Source organism: Mesoplodon densirostris, chromosome 11 (genome assembly GCF_025265405.1).
Source record: "Mesoplodon densirostris isolate mMesDen1 chromosome 11, mMesDen1 primary haplotype, whole genome shotgun sequence".
Taxonomy (NCBI): domain Eukaryota; kingdom Metazoa; phylum Chordata; class Mammalia; order Artiodactyla; family Ziphiidae; genus Mesoplodon; species Mesoplodon densirostris.
Genome location: NC_082671.1, coordinates 46987348 through 47002941, shown reverse-complemented (window position 1 = coordinate 47002941; position 15594 = coordinate 46987348). Strand labels below are relative to the sequence as shown.

Sequence of the window (15594 nt, the reverse complement as noted above, 5' to 3'; positions counted from 1 at the left end):
AGCAGAAAATTAATATCAAACGTGAGACATCTTGTCAAAGAACAAAGGAGCCAACTTGATGTTTCTGTGGCCAAGTGCAGGATAGCTTGAGCATCAGTAAGGATAATAACTGCAGTGGATTGAAGCATCAAATACGTTTAAATCCATGAGTTCATATCAATGCAAAAAAGACTGACTATGGGGGAGTGCTTAAGGGAACTACTTGAGGTGGTGGAAATATTCTGTATCGTGCTTTGTTAGTGGTTACATTACTTACTGTATACATTTGTCTAAAGCATAGTTTCTCGACCTCAACACTATTGACATTTTGATCCAGGTAATTATTTGGAGGGGGAGGAGCAAAGCTGTCCTATGCATTGTAGAATATTTAGCAGCACTAGATGCCAAACATGAAAATCAAAAATGCCTATATTGTCAGATGTCTCCTGGGGAATATAATGGTGCCAGTTTGAGAACCCTGGTCTAAACTTACTAAAAGGGTGAATTTTTATTGTATGTGAATTGTATCTCAGGAAACTTGATTTTTAAGAAAAGGAGAACTCATTAGTCACTTTTCTTTTTCTTTTTTTTTTTTTTTTGTCGTATGCGGGCCTCTCACTGTTGTGGCCTCTCCCGTCGCGGAACACAGGCTCAGCGGCCATGGCCCATGGGCCCAGCCGCTCCGGGGCATGTGGGATCTTCCCGGACCAGGGCACGAACCCGTGTCCGTTACATCGGCGGGCGGACTCTCAACCACTGCGCCACCAGGGAAGCCCCGTTAGTCACTTTCTAAGGAGTCTAGGAAACCAACTCATTATTTTAAAAACTACTGATTGACAGAATCAAGCATTTATCCTATCTCTTCTACATTAGACTGTACTTCAAGAGTAACCAAATAGTCAATATAGGGATGGATTTGTGGGTCATTTATATATATCACTCCCAGTTGTCAGTTTTTGTGCCATTAAAGGTATGATTCTTCTATTCCTTTTTCTCTAATTTTCTACCTCTAATATACTTTGTTTGGACTGGGAAACTAGATCAATAAAATTATTATTATTTAGAAATATAAAGGGGAATTCCATGACAGTCCAGGGGTTAGGAATTTCACTGCTGAGGGCTTGGGTTCAATCCCTGGATCCTTATGTATTGTGAATCATCTATTTCCGTTACTAGAGAATTTTTTTTTTTTTTTTAATGCAGCACCGGGTCTTAGTTGCAACACATGGGGTCTTAGTTGCAGCATGTGGGCTCTTAGTTGTGGAATGCGGGATCTAGTTCCCCGACCAGGGATCTAACCCGGGCCCCCAACATTGGGAGCACAGAGTCTTACCCACTGGACCACCAGGGAAGTCCTTAGAGATGTTTTTATTTCTTGATTTGGGGCCATATTCTGGATACCTGTTCCTCACGCATAAGTGGTGTTACCAATATTCTGTTTCAACATGGCTGAAAAGACACAAACACTTTGTGGCCTGAGATATGCTTCTTTGAATTAACTCTGTTGTGTAAATTGAAACATATTCAGAAAACCCAGTGTGTGTTTAATATAGGTATAGTTTTTAAGTTTTAGTCTTACTGTATTAATACTTACTGAATTAAAGTTAAAGAACACAGTGTTCCCAAAATCATTTCAGAAAGCAGATAAATAGGGAAGTGTATGGGAACCACCCTTCTGAAAATTACTGAGGAGGTTCTTATTTCATCTTATTTTAGTATTACCCAAGTTTTTTCTCAGAGAAGAATAGGGTGTTTGACTTACCATGTGGTGGTCTTGAAGGTTCATGACTTCAGCACACTTCTTCACTTCGAGGAAACTAACAAAGTGTGTAACTGCCATAGCTATTTCAGAAACTGATGCTAGAGGCAACCACTGGGTTGGGCAAGACTGTCATTAAACTGTGCCTTTGGTTTACTAGTTATTTTAATCATGGAAAGGAAAATCTTTAATTTGTTTCATTGCTTAACCAGTGCCACATTTTAAGATAAAACTGTTCTTTTTCTAAAACTGTTATTAAAAGAGACAGGAAACAGATTTTGGTCTGATGTTGATGCTTTGTTGACATTTTATCCGTTCTTTTTGTTAAATGAAATACAAAATTGTTCATTTTATCTAAGCCCATTCTCAGTTTTCTTATTTTAAAAAAATTTGAAATCATTGTGGGGGTCCAGGAGGATGTTAATTTTTTTTTTTTTTTTTTTTTTTTTTGCGGTATGCGGGCCTCTCACTGTTGTGGCCTCCCCCGTCGCGGAGCACAGGCTCCGGACGCGCAGGCTCAGCGGCCATGGCTCACGGGCCCAGCCGCTCCGCGGCATATGGGATCCTCCCAGACCGGGGCACGAACCCGTATCCCCTGCATCGGCAGGCGGACTCTCAACCACTTGCGCCACCAGGGAGGCCCAGGATGTTAATTTTTGACTGTCCATTTCGTAAGAATTTGAAAAGAGGGTTAGAGATTTAGTTTTAGTAGTCCTGATATCTAAGTATTTCTTTGTGTCCCTATTTAGTGTATTATGCCTATCTTGAATATTATTATTATTATTATTTTTTTTTTTTTTCGGTACGCGGGCCTCTCCCGTTGCGGAGCACAGGCTCCGGACGCACAAGCTCAGCGGCCACGGCTCACGGGCCCAGCCGCTCCGCGGCATGTGGGATCTTCCCAGACCAGGGCACGAACCCGCATCCCCTGCATCGGCAGGCGGACTCCCAACCACTGCGCCACCAGGGAAGCCCTGGAATATTACTCTTATGTTTCAATAAAATGGAGAAAGATTTGCCTCTTTCCAGTTGATTGGGACAAGGGAGAACTTTGGGGATTAATGGATTGCTTCTCAAATTTTAATGGAGTTAGGTTAGCTTGGAAAATAGATCAAAGAAGATGATCTGCTGATATACACCATAGTTTTGTCTTATTTCTAAAGACCTATTATAGATAGCTGGATCTACAGTTTTATAAATTTCTCTTCTGAAGGTAATTTTTGGTAGGTAACCACTGGCATTACTAACTAGCATCCTGTCTTGTCTGCTGAGCTATTTGGCTTATTTTAAAGGATAAATTCTCCATCCCCACTAGGGGGAGTTTCCACTCAGTAACACATACAATTTTAAGGTGGAATGATTACATGAAATACTGGTGTATCTTATTGCATGATTTCTCACTATCTTTTTTCCACAAGATATTTTCCTAATAGTAATAGCTACAATGTATTGAATGTTTGCTATGTGACAGATACTATGCTAAGCGCCTTACGTGTATTATTTCATTTGTTTTTCACAATAACTTTGAGATTAATATTTCATCCCAATTTTACTGATGGAGAAATTGATAACTAGAGAAGTTACTTGATCACTGCCAGGAAAGCTAATCAAATCATAGTGTAGGGGCTCTTATCTAGGGTCTGTCTTACTTCAAAACTTGTTCTTAACCTGTACTCCAGTACTTCCCAGTTTTAGTTCTGCCAGTATCATGAAAATCTCAAAATATTCAAATTAAATTTATTTTAATGCAATAAGCTGGTGCTTAGAAGTGGTAGAGTGAGAAAGAAAGTACAAAGAGAGCTGCTTATTGGGCTTCCCTGGTGGCGCAGTGGTTGAGAGTCCGCCTGCCGATTCAGGGAGCGCAGGTTCGTGCCCCGGTCCGGGAGGATCCCGCATGCCGTGGGGCGGCTGGGCCCGTGAGCCGTGGCCACTGGGCATGCGCGTCCGGAGCCTGTGCTCCGCAACGGGAGAGGCCACAACAGTGAGAGGCCCGCATAAGGAAAAAAAAAAAGAGAGAGCTGCTTATTTGGTACTGTGACTCGAAATTACGTTGATGAGCTGAAAAGAGTTGAAATTAGGTATAGAAGTAAAGTCAAGAGCCTAGGTTTCTAGATGTTAAGTCTGACCTACCCCATTTATTTAGTTTCCTTCTTTATAAAATAGATAAAACAAAGTTGGCCATTTCAACACTCTCCACTTATTGGAATCTTAAATATGGATAGAGTCATTAACTTATTTACAAGGTGCTTTCATAGGTGAATGCTTATGATAGATTTGAAAGCTTGAAAAGAATGTTATGTATTCCTTTAAAACATTGCTTCTGTCTATTGGCCTAGAGAGGCGGTATTTGAAAATGTCAAGTGTGACCCATTAGTAACTCATAAAATCGATATACTGGGTCATGACCAGCATTAAGGAAAAAAAATTTAAATAGAGTCTAGAAAATTTCAGAATACCCTGCTTATCATAAGGGTAAGCATTTTTTTGTGAAACTTGTTTCAGTTACATGTTTATGTACTAGGTCACAGTGTCGTATATATATATTTTTAACTGTGGGTTGCAAGTTTAAAAAGTTTGAGAAACACTGGCCTGGAGCTTTGTAGCATTTCTCTATTTTAATTTAACCAGGACAGAAATTATAGTGATTCAGACAGATTTATCTTTATTTTTAATTTATTTTTTAAAAAATAATTTTAGTTATTTTTGGCTGCTTTGGGACTGTTGCTACACGTGGGCTTTCTCTAGTTGCGGCATGCGGGGGCTGCTCTTCATTGTGGTGCATGGGTTTCTCATTGTGGTGGCTTCTCGTTGCAGAGCACAGGATCTAGGTACACGGGCTTCAGTAGTTGGGGCACGTGGGCTCAGTAGTTGGGGCTCGCAGACTCTAGAGTGCAGGCTCAGTAACTGTGGCGCACGGCCTTAGTTGCTCCACGGCATGTGGGATCTTTCCAGACCAGGGATTGAACCCGTGTCCCCTGCATTGCCAGGTGGATTCTTCACCACTCTGCTACCAGGGAAGTCCACAAGTTTATCTTTAAAAGGAAATGACATCAAGTAACATAATAGATTGTATGCACGATATTTTCTTCCTTTTTGTAGCATTCTGAAAAGCATCCAATCCCAAACCGAAACTTTCCTGGATGTATATCTAGCTACACAGAATTAACTTAGAGGACCTTCCGTGGCAGTTCAGTGGTTAAGACTGTGCTTCCACTGCAAGGGGCGTGGGTTCAATCCCTGGTTGGGGAACTAAGATTCTATCATGCTGCGCAGCATGGCGGAAAGAAAAAAAAGAAAAAGAATTAACTTTGACCTCAGCTCTTTCCTTTTCTCTTTGTGTTAAAATTTATAATGTACATGTACTGTTTCCCGATGAATATTCAGCACAAGTTTTTGCTCATTTTAGGAAGTTTCCTCTTTCCGGTTTTGTATGTTTTCTAGTTTGGAATCCCTTAAAGTCTTATTTTTAGTCACTTCCATTTGGTTGGTTCCATAGCACTTTAGTTCTGGGAATGAATAAGAGGTTTGTTCTACATCTTTCTATAACAGTACAGAACTTTATCTCATTCTTTTTAATGCATGTATAGTAGTCCATTGCATAAGTTTATCGTAATTTACTTAACTAGTTCCTCAGTGGTGTACATTTTGATTTTTTTCCAGTTTTTTGTTGTTATAAAGCTACAGAAAACATTACTGTCAGATATCTTTGTGTACTCATGAATATATCCATAGGACATTGCTGATTCAAAGTGAAATTTCTTTGAAGATGTGCACTTAAATTTTTAATAATATTGCCAAATTGGCCTTCAAAAAAGTTGTACTGGGAATTCCCTGGTGGTCCAGTGGTTAGGACTCTGCACACTTTCACTGCTGAGGGTGCAGGTTCAGTCCCTGGTTGGGGAACTAATATCCTGCAAGCTGCACGGCACAGCCAAAAAAAAAAAAAGAGTTTGTACTAATTTATCACCACCTGTATATAAAAATGCCTGTTTCCCTGTATCCTTGCCAATTCTGTGCATTATTAGAGTTTTAACTTTTTGTAACCTGGTAGGTGAAAAATTACAAGTCTATTATAAATAGAGTTGCATTTTAAAAATTGAGTGAGAATGAGCATGTTTTCATAGACTTATTGGCTCTTTCTCTCTTCAACTCTGATTCTTGAGATTTCAAGTATGGGCAGTGAATGTGACTTCAAAGTTTTGAAGAAATGGTGCTGTAAAAGTGAAGTGTCACTGAGATGCCTGCGGCTGTGATGACCTCCCTTATTTCCCACCTTGACCCTTTTACTCTCTTAATTTCAGGTGATCATGGAGCTCAGCTTGGCCTCCATGGGGCTGGTGGTGATGGAATACATGATGACCCAACAGGTGGAGAGGACGGAGAGAACAGCCCAGATCCCCAACCCCAAGCTGGTCGGAGGACCCGACGGGAAGCATGCACCTGCCCCTACTGTAAAGATAGTGAAGGAAGGTAAGTTGACTCATCCAATTTCTTAAGAGTATAAAGAAGAAAAATTAATAGACTTGGAGGTAAAAAGAAAGGGTTGTTTTAAAAAATTTTTAAGTGTTGGCAGTGTTGCAAAGGGATCAGAGACAGTACAGTGCTTTTGATTAGATTATATATGGGGTCTTGGTTCCAGCTCTGATCCTTTTCAACTCTTTTTTTTTTTAAATAAATTTATTTATTTTATTTATTTATTTTTGGCTGTGTTGGGTCTTCGTTGCTGCGTGCGGGCTTTCTCTAGTTGCGGCGAGTAGGGTTTACTCTTTGTTGTGGTGCACAGGCTTCTCATTGCGGTGGCTTCTCTTGTTGAGCATGGGCTCTAGGTGCACGGGCTTCAGTAGTTGTGGCTCGCGGGCTCTAGAGCACAGGTTCAGTAGTTGTAGCGCATGGGCTTAGTTGCTCCACGGCATGTGGGATCTTCCTGGACCAGGGCTCGAACCCGAGTCCCCTGCATTGGCAGATGGATGCTTAACCACTGCTCCACCAGGGAAGTCCCCTAACAAGATAGCTTATAAAACAGCCTGGCAAAGAAAAAGAAACATACCTACTGTAATGATTTTTTACAGTGGCTGTGTGAAAATCGTGAGTTTTCCATAATCTTTTTTTCTCCCAAAATAGATAAAAATACTTATTCTGAGTAGAAAATTCTTCCATCAAGGAATCTAATATGTCCTACAGAACAGAATTCTGAAAAATTTTCTCATTAGTGTACTGGCTATTCAGTATTATCTCTGGAGAGCTCCAAGTTACTTTCTTTTTTTCAAGTCACTGATTTTGAAAGAGAATAGAAAGTCACATAGTTTTTTATAAATTTATTTATTTATTGGCTGCATTGGGTCTTTTTTTTTTTTAATAAATTTATTTTTGTCTGCATTGGGTCTTCGTTGCTATGCATGGGCTTTTCTCTAGTTGCGGCAAGCGGGGGCTACTCTTCGTTGTGGTGCACAGGCTTCTCATCACGGTGGCTTCTCTTGTGGCAGAGCACGGGCTCTAGGCACGCGGTCTTCAGTAGTTGTGGCGTATGGGCTTAGTTGCTCCGCGGCATGTGTGATCTTCCCGGACCAGGGTTTGAACCCATGTCCCCTGCAATGGCAGGCGGATTCTTAACCACTGTGCCACCAGGGAAGCCCCTGCCTTGGGTCTTCGTTGCTGCATGGGGGATTTCTCTAGTTACGGCGAGCGGGGGCTACTCTTCATTGCGGTGTGCGGGCTTCTCATTGCAGTGGCTTTTCTTGTTGTGGAGCACAGGCTCCACGCGTGCAGGCTTCAGTAGTTGTGGCTCGCGGGCTCTATAGCACTGGCTCAGTAGTAGTGGCACACGGGCTTAGTTGCTCCGCAGCATGTGGGGTCTTCCTGGACCAGGACTCGAACCCATGTCCCCTGCAATGGCAGGCGGATTCTTAACCACTGCACCATCAGGGAAGCCCAAAAGTCACATAGTTTTTTAAATGCCTTTGAAAAAAATCTGTTAAAGTTTTGTTCCATTAAAAATAAGCACAGGGCTTCCCTGGTGGCACAGTGGTTGAGAGTCCGCCTGCCGAAGCAGGGGACACGGGTTCGTGCCCCGGTCTGGGAGGATCCCACATGCCACGGAGCGGCTAGGCCCGTGAGCCGTGGCCGCTGAGCCTTTACGTCCGGAGCATGTGCTCCGCAACGGGAGAGGCCACAACAGTGAGAGGCCCGCGTACCGCAAAAATAAATAAGTAAGTAAGTAAGTAAAGTAAGTAAAGTGAGTAAATAAATAAATAGCTAGCTAGCTAGCTAGCAAGCACAAAAATAAGAAATGTACCAAAACAAGAAATAATTTGAATTCTTTGTGGGTTACCCTATATTACAGGAAAAACCTGAATCAAAAGCACTTGAGTACAATAGAGTTTCCCTCTCACAAAACTTAAAGTGGATTTAAGTTTTTGAGGGAAATTCTGTGATTTCTACCTAAGTATGATTTCATTTCTGTTATGGTTGGTTCCCCCCTCCCCATGCCCCACTAATATGTGCTGTTAAAACCCAAGAAAAATCCCTCTTGGAAATCTCCCCAGTGCCCACTAATGGTTCACACATGGTACAAATTGGTTTGGCAAAAACATTTCAAAGCTGATTTCCTGAGAGGAGCTTAGGATTTGCTCCATATAGGGAATATTTTTTTTACATACCTTGAATTAGTTAGGGTCCTTATTTCCCCTTTTAACTTTTATCCATCCCATCGTCCTTTTCTGAAGTCTCTGATATTGCTCTGTCTTTTTTTTTTTTGCTGTATGCGGGCCTCTCACTGCTGTGGCCTCTCCCGTTGCGGAGCACAGGCTCCGGACACACAGGCTCCGCGGCCACGGCTCGCGGGCCCAGCCGCTCCGCGGCATGTGGGATCTTCCGGGATCGGGGCACGAACCCGTGTCCCCTGCATCGGCAGGCGGACTCTCAACCACTGCGCCACCAGGGAAGCCCATTTGCTCTGTCTTTTCAGTTTTTTTTAAAAATTATTTTTGACTGCCTTGGGTCTTGGTTGCTGCGCAGGCTTTCTCTAGTTGTGGTGAGCAGGGGCTACTCTTCATTGCGGTGCGTGGGCTTCTCATAACAGTGGATTCTCTTGTTGCAGAGCACGGGCTCTCAGCACATGGGCTTCAGTAGTTGTGGCTTGTGGGCTGTAGAGCACAGGCTCAGTAGTTGTGGCACACGGGTTTAGTTCCTCCGCGGCACATGGGATCTTCCTGGACCAGGGCTCGAACCCGTGTCCCCTGCATTGGCAGGTGGATTCTTAACTAGTGTGCCACCAGGGAAGCCCTCTTTTCAGCTTTTAATCTTTACTGTTTGGCTCTTGACCTTATTCTAGGAGAAAACTTCTATAGTTGTAAAATATTATGTTTTCTTTAAAGTTCTCCACCAAGTGCGTAAATGGAGAGACGCATTGTTCATTAAGTAAGTTCCCAGCCAAAAATATCACCATGTCACCATATTCACAGTAGTTCTCATGGAAAATGCTTGTATTGAGACTTAACTTCCAGAAAAATATAAGAAAATTCCTCTCACATTTCACAAGTCACCTTGAAAATGATTATCTCTTCAAACATCAAACATCCGAGTCAACTAAAGATTTATCTTTTGATACTAAAGAGAGGGCTTTTTTTAAAAATAAAAGTTTGGATTAGTTTTGAGTGGATCCAGTAATTATGATGGATACTTAGTGATTTTTTAATTTTTGTCTCTAGAATGAATGTTGAATAGTTGTGTTCTCACTTCCAGGGGCTCTGGGGATCCTGGCAAGAAGAAACAGCACATTTGCCATATGCAAGGCTGTGGCAAAGTATATGGCAAGACCTCACACCTACGGGCGCACTTGCGCTGGCATACAGGCGAGAGGCCATTCATGTGTACCTGGTCATACTGTGGGAAGCGCTTCACACGTTCGGACGAGTTACAGAGGCACAAACGCACACACACAGGTGAGCAGGAACTTGGGGAAACGAGAGGTAGTAATAGACCAGAATAAAAAGACACAAAATAGCGCCGTGCTGTAACCTGATCCTCCTCATTGGGGTTGAAACCTGGGTGCCTCCAGTATGCCGGCTTACCACTCTTCCCTCATGGACCCTGACACTACACTCATTGGAAACATGGCACTATTGCCTGTCAGAAGTCAGTTCAAAGGACCCACTCCTAGAGAGACAAAAGATACAGATATTGTGGATGAAGCTATCTATTACTTCAAGGCCAATGTCTTCTTCAAAAACTATGAAATTAAGAATGAAGCTGATAGGATCTTGATATATATAACTCTGTACATTTCTGAGTGTCTAAAGAAACTCAGAAAATTGCAATTCTAAAAGCCAAGGCGAGAAAGAAATGTATACACTGGGAATCATTAATTTTCCCCTTCCTGGAGAGCCTGGTTTTCCACTTAATGCAATTTATGCCAAACCTGCAAACAAACAGGAAGATGAAGTGATGAGGGCCTACTTAAAACAGCTGAGGCAAGAGACTGGACTGAGACTTTGTGAGAAAGTTTTTGACCCTCAGGATGATAAACCCAGCAAGTGGCAGACTCGCTTTGCGAAGAGACAGTTCATGAACAAGAGTCTTTCAGGACCTGGACAGTAAAGGGAGCCTTGGGCAGACACTGTCTCCACAGCTATGGGCAGCATTTACAGCAAGATGTACACAGTTCTTTGCCTTTATTTTGTAAAGTTTTATACAGAGGAGAGAAGAGAGTATGTCTTTACTAAAAGAGCTCTTTATTAAAGAATTTGGGGTTGGGGGCTGATTTGAAATTTCCGCAGTATTAAGCTGGTGCTTAATGAGTAATAATAAAGAAATTTCTCACATTTCAAGTCAAAAAAAGAAAAAGACAAAATATATCTATGAAATAACTAAAATTTCTGAGCAACTTATGTTTGAAACTGAATGTATGGATCATGAATGGAATTGGAGTTAATCTGGAAAACCCTTAAGAAGGAAGGAGCTAGCTTTTGAGTGGGATTTTGAAGGTCCTGCCTTACTTTTCTGCTATACTCCTTCCTTTCTGAGTACTCCCCAGCCTTTACTTATTTTTTGTTCCCCCAAAAGGCAATAGATAGTCACCAGGTTTTTCTTGTTTGTAATCACCTTCTAGGACTAGCTTTTTTTTTTTCCTTCTAGGACTAGGTTTATTCTGCCTTATATAGTTTGAAAGCAGTGAATTGGACAAGGTACCACTACATCCTGAGATGTGAGTTTCTCATCTTCTTTCTCTTCCTTTACCTAGGTGAGAAGAAATTTGCCTGCCCTGAGTGTCCCAAGCGCTTCATGAGGAGTGACCACCTGTCAAAGCATATTAAGACCCACCAGAATAAGAAGGGAGGCCCAGGTGTAGCCCTAAGTGTGGGCACTTTGCCCCTGGACAGTGGGGCAGGTTCAGAAGGCAGCGGCACTGCCACCCCTTCGGCCCTCATCACCACCAACATGGTAGCCATGGAGGCCATCTGTCCAGAGGGTATTGCCCGTCTTGCCAACAGTGGCATCAACGTCATGCAGGTGGCAGATCTGCAGTCCATTAATATCAGTGGCAATGGCTTCTGAGATCAGGCACCCGGGGCCAGAGACATATGGGCCATACCCATCAACCCTGGGATGCAAGGTAGCATGGGTCCAAGAGACATGTGGGAGAGAGAGCCATGAGGCATTAAAAATGCATGGTGGTGGGAAGAATTGGGGGAGGGATACAAGAGAAGAGATGGGGTCCTGGCATCCACCTGTATCATCAGTACCTCCTTGAAGTGGGAAACATTAGTGAAAATTCTGTTGGTGCCACCCTTTGATGCGCATTTATGACCCCAAACAGTTTCTTAACACTTCTTACCCCAGCCTCCACTTCCTGCATTTCCCTTCTCAGCTCCCCCATGATGGATCCCCCCCCTTTCCTAAAGCCATCATGCCTTGATAAATATATATGATCATTGAAATACTTTTTAACAAAAAACAGATTCTATATTATATATATATATATATATATAAAAGATATATAGAGATGCATTTGCAGGGGTTGGCTGGGAGGAGGAAGGAGACCATTCTGTGACCAAAATAACTTGGTCATTTTTTTTTTTATATTGCCTTATTTCCTTATGGCTGAGCCTTGTTGTGACACATCAAGATTTTCTATAGATGTTGTCTTGGCTTCCCACCAGATTAAGCATTTATATGCTCTGCTTTTAGTTTATATACACATACATAATGTTTTCCTTTCTTAATTTTGTCTTTTAATTTGGGATCAGCTTCTTGCACTCCTTCCTTGACTCAACCATTTCTGTCTCCCCTTCTCTCATCTGATCGCTTCATGCTTTGTTTTTGGTAGTGGTCCCTGGATGAGGCACTTCTGTCATTCTTTTAAAGTCCTTAGTCCCAGCAGCAGAATAGAGAAGCCTTGAAGCTCAGGCAAATGCTTGAGGTAGCTGTGAAGAGAGTGTTCAAAATACTACTGACGCAGGCACCCTCTTGGCGCTGGAGAGTCAAAGGCACCTCTCTCTTCATTAGCTGCTCTAAGCATCAAGAATCAGAAGTCCTTCTATGGAATTGTACAAGAGACCCTTTGAAGGTTATAATCTGGGATCAGTTTACATAAACTGTGAAAAGATGGTCAAATAATAGGTAGGGGCTTTCAATAGGAAAATGATGTGCTCAGAAGCGGAAGTGACTCAAGTAGTCCAGTTCAGGAGTTAGTGGATTATTTGGACCTTTATACAACTGTCTTCCAAGGTAGCTCTCAGCTTTGATGTGTGGGCTTCTGAGTTCACGTTCTGAAAGGAAATACACTTCCTCTTTTGAACGTCCCCGGTAGTTTCTTTCCCATTATGTTATTAAGGCGCATCAGCCAGTGAACCTGTTCTGGGTTTCCATTCTGCAAAACTCCAGAGCACGGACCAGTGGCAAGGCAGTGGTTCTTTGATCTTTTCCCTTAACTCTTCCTTGGGTGGTTCCTAAGGGGAAAGGAAGCACACACCATCATGGGAATGATAGCCCAGAACAAAAAAGAAATCTTGTCTTACCACTGTGGTTTATAGGAGAGATCAGGAAAAACCATCCTGCTTTCTCCGTGGCCTGATTGCTGAAGAGACTGATCCAAAAATTATAGCGGCAGGGAACTCTTAGTGCATTTGGCACTGAGATTTAAATGCAACCAGAGTTGTCCTCAAGGCCCAGCCATTAAAACATTGTCTCTCTCGACCTTCTGGTATCTTGTCAGAGAGCTTTTCACTGTGAGGAAGTGTGGAAATGGCTGTGTGTATGTGTGTAATCTGTTAGGTTGGGGATAGGTTTTCTGTTAGCCAATACTATAAGAGACCTGCAATAAAAAATTACCCTAATCTGATAGAAAGTGAAGTGTTTGTGTATGACTGTGTGTGAATGTGTGTTTGTGCCTGTATATATCTACACGCAGATGAGAAATTAATATTTGAAATTGTTGGAAAATAAATTCAGATCAAATGCCTTTCATGCCCATTACCTAGAAATCTATCTTAAAACCTGGGTATGTTCCTGAGGTCATTTCTTTGCTTTTGCTAAATTAGTTACAATTATGAATGGGAGATATTCTACTGCACTTTTAAAAGAAGAAACTATTTTTGTGTTTGAAAGTGAAACCAACATCCAGATCTATAGCAGAGTCCTAGTTCCTTTCATGAATCTATTTACCTTGACTACAAATAGATGATCCTATAATTCTGCTATATATTTTATATAAAATCTATCCAAATTAGGGTTTGGGTAAGTTTGTGTTGTTGTTTAACCTGAAATACAATAACTTAACATTCTAAACAAAAGTTTACTCCCATTTGGTCCTTTCTCTGCAGACTTAATACTGTTTTTAACACAGGAAGTATTGCAAGGAACTTTTCCCCAGATCAAATTCTATTAATAACTGAAGTAGAGGTTATCCATGCCCAGCCACTTACCGCACCCTTTGTTCCCTCTGAAAGGCAGAACTCAGAACCTGTTATTTTATGTGTGTAATCATGTTCATAGGCATCTTCTGGAGGAAAGGGGCAGGATAACTCACTGAAGTGTGTAGTATTTCGCTAGAGCATTCCAAGGAATGGAATCTTCCCCAGTATGAAGTTATTAGATATAAACTAGCTTAATGATGCTGAAGCCTACAAGCTTTTAGAAGGTTATTTGATGATGTTTTTCTTTGGAATGGAATGCTGGTTTACCCTCAACTCCATTCATTAGCACGAGTGAATTTATATCCAGTTCTTTTCCACTTGCCCTATTTCCTCACCACGGAAGCTCCAGATCCAGTATCTTGTTTGGCCCTAAAACTGAAGCAGCTTCTGCTTTTGTCTCCCAGCAGCAGTTAAGTCACTCAAGTCTTTTCCACAGGAAGTTAGGAGCCCACATTCCTTGAGTCAGGAGTTTATTGATGAAAGTCCCTTTCCCTGAAATTTTTGCCAGAAGAAATTAATGTAACTGACAGGCTATTGATTCTAAATTTTTTTCAAGAGTTGCTTTTTTATTTAACTTTTTAATGACCAAACCTTGTGGGGTGGGGGGTGCCCAGAGGAGTGGTAATATTATTCCCTTGTCCGTTCAGGTTGCCCAGTCACATTTATCTGCTTATCATTTGACTGTCTGACTTTTTACCCAGAGCAGTAACAACCCACACCATCTTCCTTCAGGGACTTCCCAGCTGGCACCCTGTTTGTGGGTGCTATGCAGAATGCAATTTAACAGACATTTCTCAGAGTTCAGAATAGATAGAAGAACTCTTGATCCCAGAAAGTATAGACTGAAGTGTGGGGTAAAGATTATGATTGGGGGAGGGTTAGAGACAAAGGCTGTAAATTACTATGGCTGATTGATTTTATTTCTACTATATACATATATATATTTTTTGCTTTTGTATATCCTATATAGGAAACTAAGCATTGTATTTTTTTAACAAATCTGAGAAAGCACTATGAACTGCAGATGTTTGACTTCAGAATATATTTTGTATTGTTAATATCTTCACATTGTGTGAATACTGGAAGCTGCAGATCTTTGCTAGGACGCAATAAATTTATATACCTTTTGAGGGGTTCTTCTGAGGGTATTAATCAGGCCCCTCTTGTGCTTTGGGGGAGCCCTGGTGCTAGTTACTTAAAGTTTTCATTCAATTGTAAGTACCCTGATGCCTTTTGGACCTTGGGATCAGATCAAAGGAGTTCTGATCCAGGTACCAAGGAAATGAGGATAGTCTAGCTGCCTCAAGTGAGGGGCCCTTTGCATAACTCTCCTTTCCCCTATTCAAAGCTGAGTAGCCTGTTGGAGTTGGGAGGAGAAATGTGAAATCTCAGAGTTTCATCTCCCTTAGAAGAGAGCCAGTAACTTATGTGCAAGGATGAAAGGTGGCAGCAGTAGCTTTGGGGAAAGGGAGGAGGATATGGCACGTCTCCAACCCGGAAAACAGTGCTTTTGAAAACTGCTGATAAAGTATGGGTAGGTTATTCCTTTTGTTTAGGAGCCTGTGTGCTCTCTGGTGCCTCTCTTGGCTCTACTCCTGGGGTACAGACCTCATGTAGGAGGATGAGCAGACCAGCTTTGAGGTTGACCTGTTTCTTTTCTTTGTCTGCCTTCCCTAAACACCAGCCCCCAGGAGGACATTAAGCAGCCTTAAGCTTAAATTCCTACTCCCTCTTCCAGATTTAGCTCACTTGCCTTAGATTGGAGTCTGGGAAAGGGAAAAAAAAATGGGAGTCCCTGGCTTTATTCCCCTCCTAGGTCTTCTCTAATTTGACTTCCCCGAACCCAAAAAGATTTCCTCCCCAGTGTTCATTTGAGGGAAATGAGTATTTTGTCCCATTTTCTCCTTTCCTCATTATCAAACAGCCCCAGCCTCCCATGTCCCT

At 42.0% G+C, this 15594-nt stretch overlaps 1 protein-coding gene and 1 pseudogene across 1 annotated transcript in view; both read left to right on the top strand.

Annotated features, from left to right (window-relative positions):
- SP1 (Sp1 transcription factor) overlaps positions 1–13082 on the top strand; it is a 42031-nt gene extending 28949 nt beyond the window's left edge. Inside the window, exons 4-6 of the mRNA XM_060112289.1 lie at positions 6040–6208; positions 9479–9678; positions 10977–13082. Coding sequence (XP_059968272.1) covers positions 6040–6208; positions 9479–9678; positions 10977–11290 — 683 coding nt within the window. The 3' untranslated portion in view covers positions 11291–13082. The remainder of the gene's footprint in view (positions 1–6039; positions 6209–9478; positions 9679–10976) is intronic.
- Positions 9796–10450, top strand: LOC132499040 (actin-related protein 2/3 complex subunit 3-like; annotated as a pseudogene).
- Positions 13083–15594: the final 2512 nt, after the last annotated feature.